The 22,219-nt window shown below is 42.2% G+C and overlaps 1 protein-coding gene across 2 annotated transcripts in view; it reads right to left on the bottom strand.

Annotated features, from left to right (window-relative positions):
• Positions 1-22,219, bottom strand: part of ARFIP1 (ADP ribosylation factor interacting protein 1) — a 501,751-nt gene that overhangs the window by 186,839 nt on the left and 292,693 nt on the right. Inside the window, exon 5 of one of the 2 annotated variants that reach the window (XM_053703747.1) lies at positions 13,025-13,137. In XM_053703747.1, the coding sequence (XP_053559722.1) occupies positions 13,025-13,137 (113 nt within the window). Of the gene's footprint in view, positions 1-13,024; positions 13,141-22,219 lie in introns of both variants that reach the window. The other variant, XM_053703746.1, reaches the window with a different exon arrangement.

The raw sequence follows: 22,219 nt of genomic DNA, 5'->3' as shown, positions 1-22,219 counted from the left end.
TTATGTCTATTTCCACTCCCCCTGTATCATGTGACAGTCATCAGCCAATCACAAATGCATATACGTATATGCTGTGAATTCTTGCACATGCTCAGTAGGAGTTGGTGACTCAAAAAGTGTAAATATAAAAAGACTGTGCACATTTTGTTAATGGAAGTAAATTGGAAAGTTGTTTAAAATTGTACGCTTTATCTGAATCATGAAGTTTAATTTTGACTTGAGTGTCCCTTTAAGGTTTGTGACTTTGTCCGGGTCGTTGAGCAACGTGTTATCAAGTTTCCAGATGTAAGGTGTGGTAGCTGTATTTGGCCAAGATACTTTCAGTTTTACCGCCGAGTGGTCTGACCACGATGTGAGGAAATGTTGCATCTATGGACCAGTGACAATGCTCCCTGGTTGGAGAAGATATAGTCTAAACAGCTGTGTGTTTTGTTGGGGTGTGACAAGAAGGTGTAATCTCGGGTTTCTTGGTGGATGAAGCGCCAAGTGTCGTGCAATGTGAGGTTCTTCAATCCTGTGCACAGTGTGTTTGTGTTTTTTTTTGAGATTGCTACGGTTGGGTTGGAGCTTTCTTTGACTGGGACGTTAAAATCTCCGGCAACAAAAATTCTATTGAACATGCGTTTAAAGAAGGGTGTTTAGTTGGTGTTTGGGGCATAGATATTTATCAGTGTGATAGGTCTACCATAGAGCAGGCCTACCAGCCCCAGCAATCTACCTTCTGAGTCCTTAGTGGTTTGAATGTGCGTGTAAGGGAGTGACTTACGTAGGAGGATGCTAACCCTGCATTTCTTAGAGGTGTTAGAGCAGTGATAATGTGTGCTAAATGTTTTACCGAAATATTTGGGTTCCCTATTTCTTCTAAAGTGAGTCTCTTGCAGGAATAGAATATCAACCTGTCTTCTCGCCAGGTCTAAGAGTGCTTTAGATTGTTTGTGGGGCAAGTTCAGTCCTTTGGCGTTTTGTGTCAGAAGGATTAATTTACGAGTCGTCTCATCTGTAGTTGTAAGTATCATGTTGTATTTGCTGCTGTAATCTGTCTAGTTGTATTGGTGTAGTAATGTTATACCATATGTGTAATGGTGTCGTTTGCGTGAGTGGGTGAATCTATGCAGGAAGAAAACATTTGCATAACAAGTTACAAAACAATAAGTGGGTCTTGACTAACATTGTAACATTATTAACAGTAACAAACATGAACATAGTTACATAAAAGATAAAAGTCTCTCTTCCTATTATAGGGCATAAATGAGAGTGGTTTGGGGGGTGTTACCACAATTCACCCTTATAGGTATAATTAGTTTATTAACTTTAAATGGTTGGGAATCATGATCAGACTCATGGGGGGAGAAAGCGGAGGATGGAAGGTGGGGGAGGAGAAGAAAGGGAAGGAAGGGAGAAGGAGGGGAATGGTGGACATGTGAAAAAAGGAGGGGGGGGGTAGGAATTGTAGGGGGATTATGATATGCGAGTCTCCTTAACTAAGGATAACATCGGTTTATGAGATACAAAGTGACAAGGCTTATGTTGAGGTTACTTGACTAACCCAGGGAGGAGACATCGCTCAGGAATCAAGTCCTGTCGCTACAGTTAAGAAAGTAAGGGTTATGGAGTTCATTATGATAAGGTGTTAGAAGAAGCAGAACTGGTGGTAGTGTGTCTTCTGGTGGTGGCATCCTTTTGCTTGTTTTTCTTGGTATGGCAGTATGGCAGGATTCTCCTGGAGTGCTCTGTCTTTTGGGGGTTTGAGTCCGAGTGTTGCACATAAAGTCTGAATGTCTTCTGGGGTCTTACAGACCACGCGGGTGCAATTGCTGATTGTCCAGAGATTGGTTTCTTAGCAAGGTGGTAAGGGGCGAAAATTCCTTCCTACGTTGCAGGGTACGGGTTGACAAATCCTGGAAAAACTGTAGGACGTTGCCTCTGAACCTTACAGGTTGTTTTTTACGGGCCCGATTTAGGAGCATTTGTTTCCCCTGAAAATTCTTGAGACGTATTACGATGTCTCTTAGCGGGTATGAGTCCAGTGGTTTAGGTCTCAGAGTTCTGTTAGCTCTGACCCAAGGGATGTCATCAGGGTAGGAGGGCTCTTTCAAATGATGGAAAAGGTCCTGAAGATAGACAAGAAAGTCTCTTGGTAATACTGATTCAGGTACCCCCTGATGCGCTTGTTTTTGCGCCTGCTTTGGATCTCTAAATCGTCAAGTTTATCTTGAAGATGGTCTCTTGCTGAGAGGTTAATTGCTATGTCAGCTGTTGGACATCTTCTTTAATGATATCTTGGTTGCTCTTTAAGGTTTCAACCTGAAAGCCTAGTGTGTGGATGTCTTGTTTCAACTCCGCCAGCTCTTCTCTGATGCAAGAGCGGACTATGTCCGCTATGCCTTGTTTCGAAGGTAAACTTTGTAAAAAAGTTGGAGAGAGCTGACAGTCCGCAGGTAAAGTTCTGCTAGGTTGAGGCTCTAGTGACTGTATCCGAGAGGGTTTTTTCCTAGGTTTGTGGTTAGTGGGGGAGGTATTCGCTGAATCAGGGCATTGCAAAAAGGAGGACAAGATGTTTGGTTTCCCCGATATAGGTTTCGACATTTTGTCCTGTTTAGTATTAAGTTTGGACGCCATATTTGATAGTGGCTGCTCCCAGAGTGGCCCTGTGGTAACTGAGGTAGTGTTGTACTGAGGTGTGCAGAAGTGGTTTTGCGTGCAGTAGGCAGGAAATATATCTGTGCTGCTGGAGAGGTAAACTAATGCCTAACAGTGTGTGTGGGTTAATGTCTGCTATTTGCAGAAGAAGTTGAATCTTTTTTTTTTTCACACAGTAGTAAAATGAGAAGGGAGGCCTGGGTTCTTAAGAGGAATTTGAGAGCTCAGGAGTGTTTGGACCTATTTAGGTTATTTGATAGGGAGGCTGCAGGGAGGTATCTTGAAGCTGTTAGGTCCTTTTTTTACTACCAGAACTGCTAAACTGAGGATGAGGGCAATTAGCAGGGAATAGTGAGGGGAGGCAAAGTGTCAGTCTTTAGTAAGATGTCAGGGGGTTAGGAGTAAGGTGAGATGCTTACATTTTGGGAGTCTCCGGTCCCGTAGTAGGCCCAATCCCGGCCAAGATTTCTGGCTGCTGTCTGACCTTTGCTGGGGGATCCGTGTAGTTGTTGGCTGCCTATAGTCGTTAGCTAGTGATGTAGTGTGGCCAATCCTCTGAGGGGTAACCGGATGCTGAGGTGTGTTTGAGTGGCATATCCGTTACAAAAAATGAAGCTCTGTGGTAGGCCCGATACCCGGACTACTATTTTGTTGCGATTCGGTCTGTGATGCGGCAGCCGTTTCCTGCTCCCTGGCCTCCAGTTTTTGGTGCTGGTGGGTGCTAGTGCCTCCTTGGAAATCTGATTGTGGTCCCTAAAGCTTGATCGAGGGGCAACTTTGGTGTCTGAGGTTTGATTCAGCCTATTTGCGGCCGTCCGTTTTGCGGGTCTTTAGTTGCAGCAATTTCAATGATTCCCCCTCTGCATTGCAGCTGGAGGTTGTAGGGGGGCTAGGATGCACTTTGGTAGGTAATTTGGGAAGGGATGCCCAGGATTCCCAATGGATTAAAGGGCTTCTGTGGCGGAGCTCCTGAGTTATGCTGTTCTCATGACAGCTGCCGGCTCCGCACCCTTAAAAACAGGAATAATGGAAAAAGGATGGAATACAATCCTTGGCCTTGTTCTAAATGTACACTACAGCAAATAAAATTAATTAAGTCCTTTGAAACGTGAGAGAGGAAACACCTTCCTCGAACAGGGGTCCAGCAGGAGAAGCTAGTTCTCTCCTGTCTGTCGCTTTTAATTTGCTTACCGAGTTAATAACAAAATCTTTATCTACCTATATATTGCTGAATCCTGGTGCCTACTATTTACCTTAAAAATATAACTATTTAAAAGTAAAATAGCCCTCGGATTGTAAGGGCTTAGCTTATTTTTTATTACAAAACTGTGGGCATCAGGTTAAATACATATAGCACTACTTATCATATCCATCCTAGTTAACTGGGTTTAAGTGTTTTTAACCCTTTCAGGCTACTTCTGTGTGAATGTTTGTTCCTAGTTGCTATAATAAAATATTAAAGTATGAATGTAATGGAACATTTTAAACAAATAGAGTAATTCTACATTTATGTGATCATCCGGAGTTAAGTAAATATCTTTTTTTGTGGTATTCTTTTCTAAATAATTCTAAGTGTATCTCTTTGTACAATTAGTATTCCTAGTTGTTTACCTTCCTCGAACAGCCCTTCCTTTGAATCCTATTCAGTAATCTTGGGAAACTATAAGTTATCCTGGGGAACCCAGAGACCTTGGATAGACTGCGATAGGCCTTCTAAAAAAAAGGCGTAAAATGTCCCCTACCAGAAAAGAATCTGGATTGAGGCTATACCTTCATGCTGGTTTGGAAGTGGAATAAGGCTATTAGAATTATTGACCAAGACAGTAACTTAAAGGGATACTAAACCCAATTTTTTTTCTTTCATGATTCAGATGGAGCATGCGATTTTAAACAACTTTCTAATTTACTCCTATTATCAATTTGTCTTCGTTCTCTTGCTATCTTTATTGGAAAAGGCAGGAATGTACACTTAAGAGCTGGCCCATTTTAGGTTCAGCACCTGGGTAGCTCCTTCTTGATTGGTGGCTAAATGTAGCAAACCAATCCGCAAGCGCTACCCAGGTGCTGAACCAAAAATGGGCTGGCTCTTAAGTTTACATTCCTGCTTTTTCAAATAGAGATAGCAAGAGAACGAAGAAAAATTGATTATAGCAATAAATTAGAAAGTTGCTTAAAATTGCAAGTTCTATCTGAATCACAAAAGAAATAAATTGGGTTTAGTATCCCTTTAATGTCCACTGAATGCATGGGCTCAAACGGAGACCTCTGCAGAACCTTAAGAACCAAATTTAAACTTCAAGGAGGAGCGGAATGTCTAAACACAGGCCTGATTCTAGACAGAGCCTGAACAAAAGACTGAATATCTGGAAGCTCAGCGAGCCTCTTGTGCAAGATCACAGAAAGAGACGAAATCTGACCTTTAAAGGAACTAGCGGCAAGTCCTTTCTCCAAGCCATCTTGAAGAAAGGAAAGAATCCTGGGCACCTTGACCTTATGCCATGGGAATCAACGTTCTTCACACCAGAATAAGTAGGTCCTCCACACCTTATGATAGATGTGACGGGTGACCGGCTTTCTGTCTTGAATGAGAGTATCAATCACTCTCTCAGAAAACCCTCTCTTGGCTAAGACTAAGCATTCAATCTCCACATAGCCTCAGAGAATCTAGATTTTGATGAACAAAGGGACCCTGTTCCAGCAGATCTCTGCCACAAGGTAACCTCCATGGTGGAGATGACAACATCCCCACCAGGTCCACAAACCACGGCTATGACGGAGCAATTAGAATAGTCGAAGCTTGCTCCTGTTTGATGCGGGCCACTACTCGAAGAAGTGGTAACGGAGGGAAAATGTAAACTAGGTTTCGCAGGGAACTGCCAAGGCATCTATCAGCTCTGCCTGGGGATTCCTGGACCTGGCGCGTATCTGGGTAACTTGGAATTGAGTAACACTCTCTCAGAAAACCCTCTCTTGGCTAAGACTAAGCATTCAATCTCCACATAGCCTCAGAGAATCTAGATTTTGATGAACAAAGGGACCCTGTTCCAGCAGATCTCTGCCACAAGGTAACCTCCATGGTGGAGATGACAACATCCCCACCAGGTCCACAAACCACGGCTATGATGGAGCAATTAGAATAGTCGAAGCTTGCTCCTGTTTGATGCGGGCCACTACTCGAAGAAGTGGTAACGGAGGGAAAATTTAAACTAGGTTTCCCAGGGAACTGCCAAGGCATCTATCAGCTCTGCCTGGGGATTCCTGGACCTGGCCCGTATCTGGGTAACTTGGAATTGAGTCTGGACGCCATGAGATCGATCTCCGATGTCCGCCATCTGTTGCAACTCTCCGCAAACACTTCGGGATGGAGAGACCATTCCCCCGGGTGAAAGGATTGTTTGCTGAGAAAATCCGCTTCCCAGTTGTTCACACCCAGAATGTGGATCGCTGACAGCGAACAGTTGAGGGCCTCTGCCCAATCCAGAATCCGAGATACTTCCCTCATGGCTAGGGAGCTTCTTGTTCCTCCTTGATGGTTGATGTAAGCCACGAGGTAATGTTGTCCAATTGAAATCTGATAAACTGGGTCGAACCCAGAAGTGGCCAAGTCTTCAGAGCTTTGAAGATGGCTCGAAGTTCCAGAATGTTGATTGGGAGAAGAGATTCCTCCCGTGTCCACAGGCCCTGTGCCTTCCTGGCGCCCCAAACAGCTCCCCATCCTGACAGACTAGCGTCCGTAGTCACAATCTCCCAGGATTGTCTCAAGAAGGATGTCCCCTGGGACATGCGATCTGGATAGAGCCACCAAGAGAGCGATTCTCTCGACCGGTTGTCCAGAGAAATCTATTGGGAAAGATCTGATCGATCGCTGTTCCATTGCCTCAGCATGTCCTGCTGAAGATGTATGAGGTGGAACCTGGCGAATGTAATGATATCTATGCTTGACACCATGAGTCTAATCACCTCTATACACCGGGCCACAGATAGCCTTAAGGAGGTCTGGACGGCAAGACAATTGGAAGTAATTTTGCAACGTCTCTGGTCTGTAAGGAATATCCTCATGGATATGGAGTCTATTATCGTGCCCAGGAATTCCACTGTGGTACTGGGAACCAGAGAACTCTTTCCTAAGTTTATCTTCCATCCATGAGATCGAAAAAGCAGTAGAGCTCTCAAATGGTCTTCTGCCAGCCGGCAGGATGGAGCCTGGACCAGGATGTCGTCCAAATAAGGCGCTACTGCAATACCTCTGGATCTCGCCACCTCGAGCAGAGCCCCCAGAACCTTTGTAAAGACTCTTGGAGCAGTAGCCAGACCAAAAGGAAGAGCTACAAACTGGAAGTACTGGTCCAGAAAAGCAAATCTTAAGAACCTGAAGTGATCCTTGAGTATTGGCACATGAAGGTAAGCATCCTTCAAGTCTATCGTTGTCATGAACTGCCCCTCTTGAACTAAGGGCAGAATAGACCTTATCTCCATCTTGAACGATGGCACCGACAGAAACTTGTTTAAGCACTTTAGGTCTAGGATTGGGCAAAACGTACCTTCCTTCTTTGGGACCACAAAAAGGTTTGAGTAGTATCCCAGACCTCTTTCTGCTGGAGGTACTAGCACAATCCCTCCTAGGGAGGAGGGATCCCTCACGTACCCTAGAAAAGCTTCTCGTCTATCTGGTCTTGAAGATACGTTTGATAAGAGAAATCTGTCCCTGGGCGGATGAGATATGAAACCTATCCTGTAACCCTGAGCAATGACCTCCAGAACCCAAGGGTTTTGCACGTCTCCAAGCCAAGCTTTCACAAAGAGAGATAGTCTGCCCCCTAAACGATTGAGCGACGGATCGGGGGCCGCCCCTTCATGCTGATTTTGTCTCTGCGGGCTTCTTGTTCTGCTTGGACTTATTTCAAGATTGAGATGGTTTCCAAGTACCCTTGGACTGATCAGGCTTCGCAGTGGGCTGCTGGCGTTGGGATTTATCCAAACGAAAGGGACGAAAATTAGGACCCTGTCCCTTAGGTTAGTTCTTCTTTACCTGCGGTAAAAAGGCACCCTTGCCCCCAGTGACCGTGGATATAATAGAGTCCAGTCCTAGACCGAAAAGAACCTTCCCTTTAAATGGAAGAGAAAGCAATCTGGATTTTGAAGTCATGTCAGCAGACCAAGACTTCAGCCACCGAGCCCTGCGGGCTAGAACAGAAAAGTCTGAAGTCTTGGCAAATTAAGTGAATAATCTGCATGTTTGCATCGCAAATAAAAGAATTAGCTACCCTCAAGGTCATAATTCTTTCCTGGATTACATTGAGGGGATTCTCCACCTTGATCATCTCCGATAGAGAGTCACACCAATAGGTAGCGGCTTCAGCCACCGCCGCTGCAGGCTGAAATAAAAATCCTGTGTGCTGAAACATCTTTCGCAACAGAGTTTCTAGCTTCTTGTCCATAGGCTCTTTAAACGATGAAGTATCCTCAAGCGGGATAGTGGTGTGCTTAGCCAGCGTGGAGATAGCTCCATCCACCTTAGGGATTGACCCCCACAACTCTAATTGGGAGTCAGGAACTAGGAACAACTTCTTAAAGGAAGAAGTGGGAAAAAAAGGATCTGCGTTTTTCCCATTCGTTCCTAATAATATTTGTCATCTTAACGGGAACCGGGAAGGTTTGCGGCACCACCCTGTCCTCGTAAACCTTATTAAGCTTAGGAATACAAGGTTCCTTGGGCAACTTTGGTTCCGGAACCTCTAACATAGCCAACACTTCCTTTAACAGTAAGCATAAGTGCTCTATCCTAAATCTAAAGTCTTGTTCCTCCACACTCGGAGGTTTAGAGGCAGCCGATTCCGACCCAGAAGTATCAGAGGCGTCATCATCGGCGGATAATCTAGTATCAGATAAATCCAGCAAGTTGGTAGATGACCCTTGGAAAGGATAGCAATATTTAACCTTTTGTTTGCGCATAAAAGGGCAAGGTAAAGCACTAAAGGCCACAGACACTACCGTTCGCAACTGTGCAGAAAAGTCTGGCGGTAAGAGGGCCCCTCCCGAAGGAGGATTAGTCGTTCAATGAGGAGCTGCATGTGTAATAGGAGATGATTGCAGGGAACGCACCTCATGGAACGGAGACCCCTCAGAGGTGGACGGCTTAGTAGTTCTAAACAACTTGGTCTTTTTAGACATAACTACTATATCAAGGCATGTGGAACATAATTGAGCAGACGGGTATACCGTAGCATCCTCACAATAAGAAAAGGTATTAGATCTGGGTAAAGAGGGAGTACCCTCTAACACAGAGCTTTCCAAACTTTTCATGTTGGTGACACACTTTTAAGACCTACATCCTTTTGGGACACAGTAATTCAGTTCTACTAGCAAACAGGAGGTTATGTAACTTGTTTGAAGAGATATGGACATATACATAAATTATATAACGAAATGTATTTACAAGTAACAGTATGTATGTGCAAGAATAAAAAAAAAGTTTAACATCACCGATAGCTACTTACTATTTTAATGGGATGTATGAGATTGATGGAATGAACACAGTTTCTGAATATTTGGTGGAATATTAGATAAAGACACTCTCATTTCATCATCATGCATTTTTAAGCTTTCTCTTCCTATCCATATATCAAGAGCAGCAATGCACTACTGGGAGCTAGCTGCAAAAAAAAACTACACTGACTTCTGACTTCAGCTCAGCGTTTAAGCTGCCGCCCTCAGAGTTATGCGAGTCCGACTGACTACTGCCCGCATTGCAAACACACTGCTGTCCCACTCACTGACTACACATGCAGTCACAAGCCGATCGAGGAGACAACACGTGCAGTCAGGAGCCAGTGTGCCGCCAATGGGAATAGTTTTAGTTACAGCTGAGCTGCACCAATAGGTTAAGATGATCTGTGACCCACTAGGTATCAATCACGTGTCAACCACGTGATATGCATAGCAGGCAGGAAAAAAGTCTGAAACCAAAATACATTTTTAAAAAATATTTAAATTCTAAAAGATTTGTGCTGAAGCTGGGACACACCTACACACTGCTGCCGACACACTAATGTGTCACGACACTCAGTTTGGAAAGCACTGCTCTAACGCATCAGAGTCCTCCATACCTTTATACCCCCAATGGCCGGGGCACTCACCATCTCCTATTACCCAGGCCCCACAGAGAAACCGCTTCTTCTCCTGTAAACCGCACGGTCAGGAAAGAGGAAGTTAATGAGGCCACACCTGGTCACATGGAGTGCCATGCAGGACCGCCCATGCTGCAGGAAGGAAAGCGCTCCAAACGGACAGGTTGTGCAGTTATCCAAAACGAAAGAAAAAACCTGAATGTTCCCACATCTGCCAGAGCCTCATCTCACACATGTCGCAGCATAAAACATAATAAAGCAAATCATGTATAAATCCCCCCTGTTCAATAATCCCCTTCCTGAGATATTAACCCTTGATTCCATACAGATAAAGGAGTCACACTGTGACCCTGTTATCTTATGTTATCATATGAAATAAAATGAAATGATCTTACCAGAATCATCGCCGTGGAACAGACACACAGCCTCTCAAGTTTGACAGTCTTGTAGCATCGCACCTGACATGGACTTGAGTGATAGAAGCAGGCAGTGAAACTTGTCAACACTGATTGCTTAGGAGTTGTTAATACGAGTCTGGATGGTTTCGCAGAAAGACACTCCCTGCATCTCCAGACCCTAACATTCGTCAATGCTCTCACTGAGAGGCTGACAAGACTACTTAAAACTCCAGTCCCATGCCGAAGAGTACTACCCTCCATAAGAGACTACTCCGAATCTTCTGACACTTCTCTGCCATCCTCCTGTGACAAAAGGCAAAGAATGACTGGGGGATGAGGGGAGTGGGGGAGGTATTTAAGCCTTTGGCTGGGGTGTCTTTGCCTCCTCCTGATGGCCAGGTTCTGTATTTCCCAAAAGTAAGGAATGAAGCTGTGGACTCTTCATATATTAAGATGGAAAAAGAAAGGGAAATAGCCCAGTTAGGAACTGTAACTGCAGTGCTAATTTAGTGCAAAGAGACCTCTCACACTGCCAAACAGTTAAAGTCATTTTACTGTGTATAAGTGGGTATAGGTTTGCATTGAGATGTAACTCCCAGGTGAATTAGCTGAATATTAATTAGCAGCTATTAACACATAATAAAGTTTCCATATTTACTAGACTAAGTATGAAAAGTAATAAAGGTGGAATTAGTTACCTGAGTATGTCCCTTGAGTATGATGTAGCACAAAATTGATGTACCTACTAATAGCATGTTAGCTAAGGTAGTGCATGAAATGGCTGCACTTACCTCAGATGCACCACTCTACCACGCATACTGGCTGCAGAAAAGACTGCTTCTGGTAGACAGCCCATCTAGTACTGTGAACATCACAGCAGCAGAGGATCTTTGTGTGGAATATATTGAGGACACAAAAGGAGGAGGCTAAGGGACCGACACCTGCGGAAGGCTTGTGACTAACTTCTTCACTGGAAGTGATGATGTAACTGCTCAATACTCCTATTTCCCCTCCGTCTCTCAGTAGAAGCTCTCTGAGGGGAAAATGAGCCTCAAATCAGAAAATGGGCCTTCCTCCTGTGAGGCAAAGAAAATACTAGAATATCATAGAGGTGGGAGGGATTAAAGTGGAATCCACATGGGTGCATTTCAGATTTGAATAGAAGCATTTTTGTAATATTCATATATTAGCAAAAATGCTTTTAATAAAAGTTATAGCTGTTTCAAAAGTGTAATTAAATATGCATCGTGCACCAGCATTTTAAACACAGCACTTGCTCAGAGGCTTAGATGCTTGTATCATCTGGTAATGACTCAATGTTAACTGTTAATTTCTGACATGATACAAGCCCCACTGATGTTCTGAGTAGCTGCAGAAATTAAAATGTGGGTGCAGTGACAATATCTAGTTATGCTTCACATGCACGTGCATGTTTTTCCAAAACATGTATATTGCAAATATGTTTCTATTTAATGATGTAATTAATCTATGTGCATTTAAATTTTGACCGGAATGTCCCTTTAAATGATGGTATTATGTTGGATAGCTAGCACGCTATTGGCTTAGAGGTGGAAACATCACCTCATTGAGAAAATATTGGTGCCCAGCTTGGCATAAACTACAGGCAAATAAAAATATACTTCAAGTCTGACAGTCCCCCTTTATTTGTAGAACTGCTAAATCCAAGTGTTTCAAAAACGCTAGAATTTACCATCAAACGCTAGGATTTACCATCAATTTAGCTTTTGGAATTTTTGACTCCTCCTGGTGGCCAGGAGTTGAATCCCAGGAGTAGTGGTTTGTGGAGTTCACCACCTTATGAAAGAAAACCCCCCAAAGAGGTGTTTGAACTGCCCATGCACGGACATCATTATTGTACTGTAGAAACGTATAAAACTTTACTGTTCCCTTTAAATTTGATATAATTTACTTAACCACCACATATCTACATGTGTCACTGAAAAAATCCTTTTTTATTAGATAGCAGCTTCAACTTTAGGGGGATGATTGATATATTCAGATACTGACAGAGGTATCAGATCTAACTAAGCCAATTTATCAATTATTTTGAGCCTTTCACCATCCACCCTAAAACACATATTTTCGCAGAAGAAACAAGAAATTAAAGCCTTACTACAATGCTAAAACATACCTATTACCTTTGAACGGAATTGTTTTATGGATATGGAATATAGTGATATCAGCTGGAGTAATATGTGTAAAAGCATGATTGAAACAAAGCAATAAGCTAGAATAACACCTAAAATATTTTCATGTAGAACAAAAAAATTTAGTAAAAATGAATTAGAAGAGACATGTAGGAAAGGGCTTTTTATGATATTAGAATACCAAGATACAATAACATGAGTATTTTCACTAAAGATATGTTTAGTTTGAAAAATAAAAACACACAGTTAAATTGTATAAAACACTGCAGCAGAAATCAGCAATGACACAATATTCTCCATCAATTGCCCAAACACAGTATGCATTCTGTTGTAAGCCACCAAATAAAATCTGACACTGCACAGGCAAATAAAGCTGAACAAAGTGCATGCGTGTAAGAACTAACAAATGTAAACTACCCGTCTATGATTAGTAAATGCAAAAGTCTGGAGGCTTAGGACCACTGTCCCTCCTGCCCACCGTATAGAAAAAATAGTGTGCAGATGATAGGTTGCAGAAAGGGAAAGAATGATAACCATCTAAAAAAGGTGGTCATTCAGGGTTTGGGCTGTCTCGCCTCTATTTATATTACTATTATTTTTAGTTTTTGGCTACTAGGTTGAGACAAGTACAGGTTTAATACACTGAACGGTACTCACAATCTCAATGTAAAAATAATATTTTCCTATTCACCTTGTATGTATTTAAACTCCATCTTCTTACAAGTTCAAACTTTTCAATAGCTGTGCTTCTTGGGTCTTCTGCCAGAACAATGGGTCCACTTTTCTGCTGTGTCCTCTCTCGTTCTGCTGAAAGATAAAATGTGTAAAAATGTCTAATTTTCTAATTCAATTGATTTTTTTTTAAATGTATAACTATCTGTTAAGAACATAAGCTTATACATTTCTTTTTTTCTAGTTGTCAATCAAAATAAAATAATTATAAACAGCATGATATAAGCACATTACATAAACAGGTTATATACTACTATCATGTCTGGACAGGATGTTTGGTGATTTATTTTGTATTACTTGTCTTTACAAAGAGCATTATCTCAGAAGAGCATAAAATACGCTTAAAACATAAGCTAAAAATGATATCATGCCTTCCTCAAGAATTTGTTATAATTTGGCCCATCCTCCCTAATCCATTTATCCATTCCAAGTCTAGAAAGAATACAACTTCAATTATTACCATAAAAAAACATGTTTTCAAGCTATTCAAAAAGAAAAAGAAAATTGCTTAACATTTGAAGATTAAGGAATTACTTGTGTGAGTTATAATAGGCTAGCTAACCTAATGCTAAATAACCACAGCATTTGATGACAAAGAATAATTGCCTTTTCTGTTAACAGATTTGAAAAATCAAGATATTTGTCTGTTGAAAAGTAAAATACGATCAAGAAATTCCTAGCCCTATTATTAATGTATTTACTTATTTTAGTAGCATGTACTACTTCAGCTGAAAGGCTCACACTTGTAGCAAATCACCCTACAATGAGGTGTATCACTTGCTATAAACATAATGGAATTTTCCCTTGTGTGTGTATTTATTCTCCTGCATTTTTAAAAAAAAATATATACAGAATCAACCACATGCCATTTGTTTTTTGCTGTTTAGATTTTGCTTTAATTGGCAAACTATTTTGTAGATTAATATTCATCAGTCGTCTGTTAAAATAATCATGCACATGGTTGGCCCATGTCATGTTAAAGACGAGAAAACATTATTAGCAATTGCATTAATAAGATGTTCATAATATCAAATTTTGTTACGTTATCAATTCATAACACTGTAAGTATTAGCCAATGTTATAGCTGACACAAAAAAAACTAAATTTATAGTTACCCGCTAAATGTATTTCTTTCATGATTGTGAAAGTGCACAACCCATTATGTGAGATTAGACTCCAATCCACAAGGAGGCGAAAACACACAACATACTAGAACCTTTAATCCCTCCCACTCACCCAGAGTCCCTCAGTCATATGCAGGGCCACCATCAGGGGGTGACAGGGGCCCAATGGGCTTGGGGGGCCCCCATGAGGCAAGAACTTTTTTTTTTTTTAATTTTGGCAGCCACCAGTGGGTACTACAGAAGAGTGCTAATTGAGCATGGTAAATGTTATTACAAGGAGTAAAGTATTAGCATTTGAGAGGATTTCTGAGTGTGCACTAAACGACTATGCACAATGTGAGACAGACTTGGCACTTTGTTTGTACAGTGTGTGCCTGAGTCAGACGGCAGATCACTTTCATTTGCAGAGGAGGTAGGACTTACTTAGCAAATGTTTTTTATTTCGTTGTGCAATTTTGGATTGCAACTTCAGTGTGGTAGTAGTTGTATGGTGGGGCCAGGGGTCCATAAAAACACATTTTTTTAGCAGCAGTGTATTTATGATTATTTGACAATGCTGTAGAAATTCTATATTTAAAACCATGCAGAAATGTTTCCTCCTCAATACACAAATGATATATATTACATTCCAGTTTACTGCCCCTTTATGCAAGGACTTTCCAGATACAAGGAGGCATTTTATCTAAGATTTTTACATCTGCATAACATGTTATACTCTCAGACTAAGATTGCTCAGTGTTGGAAATGAGACAGGTTAACTTAAAACTGTTCAGTTTACTCTACAGCTGACTTAATTTTGAAATGCATACCAACAAGCTTAAATCCTGCATTTAACCAGATCTAATGGTATGAGTACCACAGCTTATGGTTCCACCAAGACCATACAGAGTACAGCATTTTCAAAATCCACAAGTACAGCTGACAGATGGGAACATTTGTACACTATATTTGAAGTGGTGCTCTTGGTTGGGGAAAATATCAAACAAACACATGTCAACCTTTTAAAAGTACTTTTCTTCATCTAGCCATCTACCCAGATCATTAATGTACAATTTTGAATTCACAGAATTATTTTTGTTTGCACATTTACAAATATGATTCTTTAAAAAGTGATCTCTTAATTTCTGCATTTTTTTTTATCATGCATGTCACACACTGTTGATTTAGGGGATGCAAGGTGCATAAATGTTTCCTCCTGTGAGTATTTCTGTGGGTGTCTGTGTTTATGTCTTTGTGCTTTGGTTTGTGTCTCTGAGTGTGTATGTATTTTTTTCTGTTGGTATCTCTGTGAGGGTGTGTGCATATGTCTTTGAGCTTTTTCTATGGGTGTCTCTGTGAGGGTGGGCATGTATTTGTCTTTGTGTATTTTCTCTGGATGCCTCTGTGAGGGTGGGTGTGTATGTCTCTATTTTCTGTGGATGTCTCTGTGAGGGTGTGTGTGTGTGTGTATGTATGTCTGTGTTTTCTGTGGATGTCTCTGTGAGGGTGTGTATTTTCTGTGGGTGTCTCTGTGAGGGTGTATGTATGTCTTTCTGTGTTTTCTGTGGGTGTCTTTGTGTGTGTGTGTGTGTGTGTATGTCTTTGTGTTTTTTCTGAGGCTGTCTCTGTTGGTGTTTCCTTGGGTGTATGTGCAAGTTTGAGTTTGTGTGTGTGTGTGTGTGTGTCCATTGTCTGTTCCTTTTTAGGACATTTTGACCCTACTACTGATTATTCACATTTTTCTACAGACTTTGAGACTAATGAGACCTTTCCGGAAGTCACCAATCTACGATTTAACCTTTAAATTATTGTTTAGGCAGTTCAGGGCCCTTCCTTTCAGCCACTGCATGCTGTTGTCATCATTTAGTTGGCATCTTCCTTTACAAAAAGATAATAAGAACTCCATATTTTGTTTTCTAAATCTCCTTTTTTTACAAAACTGTAGTTTACCTCATTACTTGTCAGGTCAATGTAAACAAGTGCTAAGTGTCTGTTTGGGTGTCTGTTTCTGAGTTTCTTTGCGTGTTTGCTAGAGTGTCTATATGTGAATCCTTATGTGTGAGTGTGTGTGTGTGTGTCAGTGTATGTTACTACCTTTACAACATTTCCAAGTTTAAATAGACACTTAAGAATAAAGTGCATATACGTTTTAGTCACTTGGTCAAAAATTGCACATGTCAAAGGAGGGGGGGCCCTGATCAATGGTTAAGTCAGGGGCCCCAAAATTTCTAGTGGCGGCCCTGGTCATACGTATCCAAGAGAACAAAGTAAAAGAGAACAAAATAAAACTGAGAAGTAAAAAAGATAAAGTAGGACAAGTGACTGCAGCAAACTGTACAAAAAAGGGCAGGTCTTGTGGACTCTGACCATCATAAAATAAATTAATTTATCAAGTAAGCACACATTTTGGTGAGATTCCATGGCTATCACATGTGCGATCCTATACCAAAGCAGTGAAGTCTACCATGAAAGAAGGTGGGATAATAGATTAGGCAAGTATGTTACTGAATAGGCACAGCGGACCGCAGAACTTTGTTCCTAAAAGCAGCCTCTGAATAGGAAACCATGTCAGTGATTGGAATTTAGAAAAAGTATGTAAAGAAGAGTTTAGCCACTTTACAAATTTGCTCAATTGAAGCTTTATTCCTGAAGCCCCAAGAAGAGGAATGGGCAGTAATGAGTTCAGGGGGAGACTTCCCCGCTACCAAGTATGCCTTGAGAATCGAGGTCTTAAACCAGGTGGCTAAGGTAATTGCCGTAGCTTTCTGACTCATGTGGGATACTGAAAAAAGAATAAAGAAGAGGAATTTCTAAAATCCTCTGTAGCCTCAATGTAAAATTGTATGGCTCTTACAACATAAAGAAGTTGCTGCTTAGAATTCTCGGAAGCAGGAAATAAAGATGGAAGTACAATCTTCTGATTAATGTTCTCTGAAGTTACTACCTTATGAAGAAAAGGGTAGCTGGTTCTGAGAACCACCTTATCCTGATGAAAAATAATTTAAGAAGGATCACAGGATAAAGCTGAAAGCTCAGCTACTGGCCTGGCTGAAGAAAATGGGCTAAAGAAACAGAACCTTACAAGGCAACAATTCAATCAACAATAAATAGGCAACAGGAGGATCCTGGAGGACACTTAAAACCATATTAGGATATTACAGGAGTATCTGGTTTAATAACTGGTCTGATTAAAGCCTGAACAAATGTCTTAATGTCAGGCAGCTTGGTGATCTTCTTGTGAGACAAGACAGACAACGTCGATATCTGACCCCTTAAGAGAACTGTCTGATAAGCTTTTTCCCAGACTTTCCTGTAGCACTCTAGGAATCTGAAAATAATTCCAGTGGTATACTCTAGCCTCACACTAGGAAAGAAAGATTTTCCAAACCTTGTGAAACATCTGCCTATCACAGGCTTCCTTGCAGTCATACTTAGTGCGTTGAGATCTTGATGATAGAAGAGGCCTTGTGAAAGAAGGTCCTTTCTGAGAGGAAGTTGCCAAGGAAGGCAGGAGGACATGCCGTGTCCTGCGGGGGCACTACAAAGCTATCATTATTATGCTTATTGCTGGAAAGGAAGGATTAGATTGAATGACCAGGGAACTACTAATGCATCTATGAGAGCTGCCTGAGGATCTTGAGACCTGGCACAATATCAGGAAACTTTGTTGTTCAAGGGGTAGGCCATGAGGTCTATGTCTGATGTGTCCCAATATGGTAAAAGACCTACTGATTCCCCAGGTAAAAGTACTGCCTTCTGAGAAAGACTGCTTCCCCATTGTACACACCCACGATGTGGATAGCCAAAATTATGTAATGATTACATTCTGTCCAAGTGAGAATGCAGGCTACTTTCTTCCTCATCAAGGAACTTTGTGTTCTGCCATCATGATGTATGTAAGGTACTGCTGTGACATTGTCTGACTGGAACCTGAGAAAAGATTCATTTCCTACAAGTTCTACAGCTGCATCACAAATAAAGCTGTTTGTGGTTCTATTTGTAAGATATCCAGAATTTCTTCCACGAATACATCTTCGGTGATAAGGTTAGCTAGTGTTGTCACACCAGACTGCAGTAGCTGCTGCTCTGCAAGCTGGTATAATCATAAAGCCCACCAGCTTCAAGATTTCTATCCATGGGATCCTTGACTAAGGCGCTATCCTTTAAAGGAAATGCAGTCTGCCTGGCAAGAGTGCATATTGCTTTATCCACCTTTGGAATGATTTCACATATCTAGGATTAGATGTAGAATCAGCGCATGCTGTGCATATCTGACAAGGGACAGACACTAAAAACATAATTTATGCTTACCTGATAAATTTATTTCTCTTGTAGTGTATCCAGTCCACGGATCATCCATTACTTGTGGGATATTCTCCTTCCCAACAGGAAGTTGCAAGAGGATCACCCACAGCAGAGCTGCTATATAGCTCCTCCCCTCACTGCCATATCCAGTCATTCGACCAAAACAAGCCGAGAAAGGAGAAACCATAGGGTGCAGTGGTGACTGTAGTTTAATTAAAATTTAGACCTGCCTGAAAAGGACAGGGCGGGCCGTGGACTGGATACACTACAAGAGAAATAAATTTATCAGGTAAGCATAAATTATGTTTTCTCTTGTTAAGTGTATCCAGTCCACAGATCATCCATTACTTGTGGGATACCAATACCAAAGCTAAAGTACACGGATGATGGGAGGGACAAGGCAGGAACTTAAATGGAAGGAACCACTGCCTGTAGAACCTTTCTCCCAAAAACAGCCTCCGAAGAAGCAAAAGTATCAAATTTGTAAAATTTGGAAAAAGTATGAAGGGAAGCCACAGCTCTAGTAGAATGAGCTGTAATCCTTTCAGGAGGCTGCTGTCCAGCAGTCTCATAGGCTAAACGGATTATACTCCGAAGCCAAAAAGAAAGAGAGGTTGCCGAGGCCTTCTGACCTCTCCTCTGTCCAGAGTAAACAACAAACAGGTTAGATGTTTGGCGAAAATCTTTAGTAGCCTGTAAGTAAAACTTCAAGGAACGGACTACGTCTAGATTATGCAAAAGACGTTCCTTCTTTGAAGAAGGATTAGGACATAATGATGGAACAACAATCTCTTGATTGATATTCTTGTTAGAAACCACCTTAGGTAAAAACCCAGGTTTTGTACGCAGAACAACTTTATCTGATTGAAAGATCAGATAAGGAGAATCACAATGTAAGGCAGATAACTCTGAGACTCTTCGAGCCGAGGAAATAGCCATCAGAAAAAGAACTTTCCATGAAAGAAGTTTGATATCAATAGAATGAAGGGGTTCAAACGGAACCCCTTGAAGAACTTTAAGAACCAAGTTTAAGCTCCATGGAGGAGCAACAGGTTTAAACACAGGCTTAATTCTAACTAAAGCCTGACAAAGTGCCTGAACGTCTGAAACTTCTGCCAGACGCTTGTGTAAAAGAATAGACAGAGCAGAAATCTGTCCCTTTAAAGAACTAGCTCCTTTGTCCAAACCCTCTTGGAGGAAGGACAATATCCTAGGAATCCTAACCCTACTCCATGAGTAATTCTTGGATTCACACCAATGAAGATATTTACGCCATATCTTGTGGTAAATTTTCCTGGTGACAGGCTTTCGTGCCTGTATTAAGGTATCAATTACTGACTCCGAGAAGCCACGCTTTGATAGGATCAAGCGTTCAATCTCCATGCAGTCAGTCTCAGAGAAAGTAGATTCGGATGATTGAAAGGACCTTGTATTAGAAGGTCTTGTCTCAGAGGCAGAGTCCATGGTGGAAAGGATGACATGTCCACTAGGTCTGCATACCAGGTCCTGCGTGGCCACGCAGGCGCTATCAATATCACTGATGCTCTTTCCTGTTTGATTTTGGCAATCAGACGAGGGAGCAGAGGAAACGGTGGAAAACACATAAGCCAGGTTGAAGAACCAAGGCGCTGCTAGAGCATCTATCAGTGCCGCTTCTGGGTCCCTGGACCTGGATCCGTAACAAGGAAGCTTGGCATTCTGGCGAGACGCCATGAGATCCAATTCTAGTTTGCCCCAACGGAGAACTAATTGAGCAAACACCTCCGGATGGAGTTCCCATTCCCCCGGATGAAAAGTCTGACGACTTAGAAAATCCGCCTCCCAGTTCTCTACACCTGGGATATGGATCGCTGACAGGTGGCAAGAGTGAGTCTCTGCCCAGCGAATTATCTTGGAGACTTCTGACATCGCTAGGGAACTCCTGGTTCCCCCTTGATGGTTGATGTAAGCCACAGTCGTGATGTTGTCCGACTGAAATCTGATGAACTTCAGTGTTGCTAGCTGAGGCCAAGCCAGAAGAGCATTGAATATTGCTCTTAACTCCAGAATATTTATTGGGAGGAGTTTCTCCTCCTGAGTCCATGAACCCTGAGCCTTCAGGGAGTTCCAGACTGCACCCCAATCTAGAAGGCTGGCATCTGTTGTTACAATTGTCCAATCTGGTCTGCGAAAGGTCATACCCTTGGACAGATGGGCCCGAGATAACCACCAGAGAAGAGAATCTCTGGTTTCCTGATCCAGATTTAGTAGAGGGGACAAATCTGTGTAATCCCCATTCCACTGACTGAGCATGCATAATTGCAGCGGTCTGAGATGCAGGCGCGCGAATGGCACTATGTCCATCGCCACTACCATTAAGCCGATTACTTCCATGCACTGAGCCACCGTGGGGAGCGGAATGGAGTGAAGAACACGGCAAGCATTTAGAAGTTTTGATAACCTGGACTCCGTCAGGGAAATTTTCAGTTCTACAGAATCTATTAGTGTCCCTAGGAAGGAAACCCTCGTGAGAGGAGATAGAGAACTCTTTTCTTCGTTCACTTTCCACCCATGCGACCTCAGGAATGCCAGAACTATCTCTGTATGAGATTTGGCAATTTGAAAGCTTGACGCCTGTATCAGGATATCGTCCAGGTAAGGAGCCACCGCTATGCCTCGCGGTCTTAGGACCGCCAGAAGTGAGCCCAGAACCTTTGTAAAAATTCTTGGGGCTGTAGCCAACCCCAATGGAAGAGCTACAAATTGGTAATGCCTGTCTAGAAAGGCAAACCTCAGGAACTGATGATGATTCTTGTGAATCGGAATGTGAAGGTAGGCATCCTTTAAGTCCACTGTGGTCATGTACTGAACTTCTTGGATCATGGGTAAAATGGTTCAAATAGTTTCCATCTTGAATGACGGAACTCTGAGGAATTTGTTTAGGATCTTTAAATCCAAAATTGGTCTGAAGGTTCCCTCTTTTTTGGGAACCACAAACAGATTTGAATAAAACCCCTGTCCTTGTTCCGTCCGCGGAACTGGATGGATCACTCCCATTACCAGGAGATCTTGTACGCAGCTTAGGAATGCCTCTTTCTTTATCTGGTTTGCAGATAATCTTGAAAGGTGAAATCTCCTTTGTGGAGGAGAAGCTTTGAAGTCCAGAAGATATCCCTGAGATATGATCTCCAACGCCCAGGGATCCTGAACATCTCTTGCCCACGCCTGGGCGAAGAGAGAGAGTCTGCCCCCTACTAGATCCGTTGTCGGATAGGGGGCCGCTCTTTCATGCTGTCTTAGAGGCAGCAGCAGGCTTTCTGGCCTGCTTGCCCTTGTTCCAGGACTGGTTAGGTTTCCAGGCCTGTTTGGATTGAGCAAAAGTTCCCTCTTGTTTTGAAGCAGAGGAAGTTGATGCTGCACCTGCCTTGAAATTTCGAAAGGCATGAAAATTAGACTGTTTGGCCTTTGATTTGGCCCTGTCCTGAGGAAGGGTATGACCCTTACCTCCAGTAATGTCAGCAATAATTTCTTTCAAACCAGGCCCGAATAAGGTCTGCCCCTTGAAAGGAATGTTGAGTAATTTAGACTTTGAAGCCACATCAGCTGACCAGGATTTGAGCCATAGCGCCCTACGCGCCTGGATGGCGAATCCGGAATTCTTAGCCGTTAGTTTAGTCAAATGAACAATGGCATCAGAAACAAATGAGTTAGCTAGCTTAAGAGTTCTAAGCTTGTCAACAATTTCAGTCAATGGAGCTGTATGGATG

This window comes from Bombina bombina, chromosome 2, assembly GCF_027579735.1.
Source record: "Bombina bombina isolate aBomBom1 chromosome 2, aBomBom1.pri, whole genome shotgun sequence".
Lineage (NCBI taxonomy): Eukaryota > Metazoa > Chordata > Amphibia > Anura > Bombinatoridae > Bombina > Bombina bombina.
The sequence above is the reverse complement of the archived record's forward strand: the minus strand, read 5'-3'. Positions and strand labels throughout refer to the sequence as shown.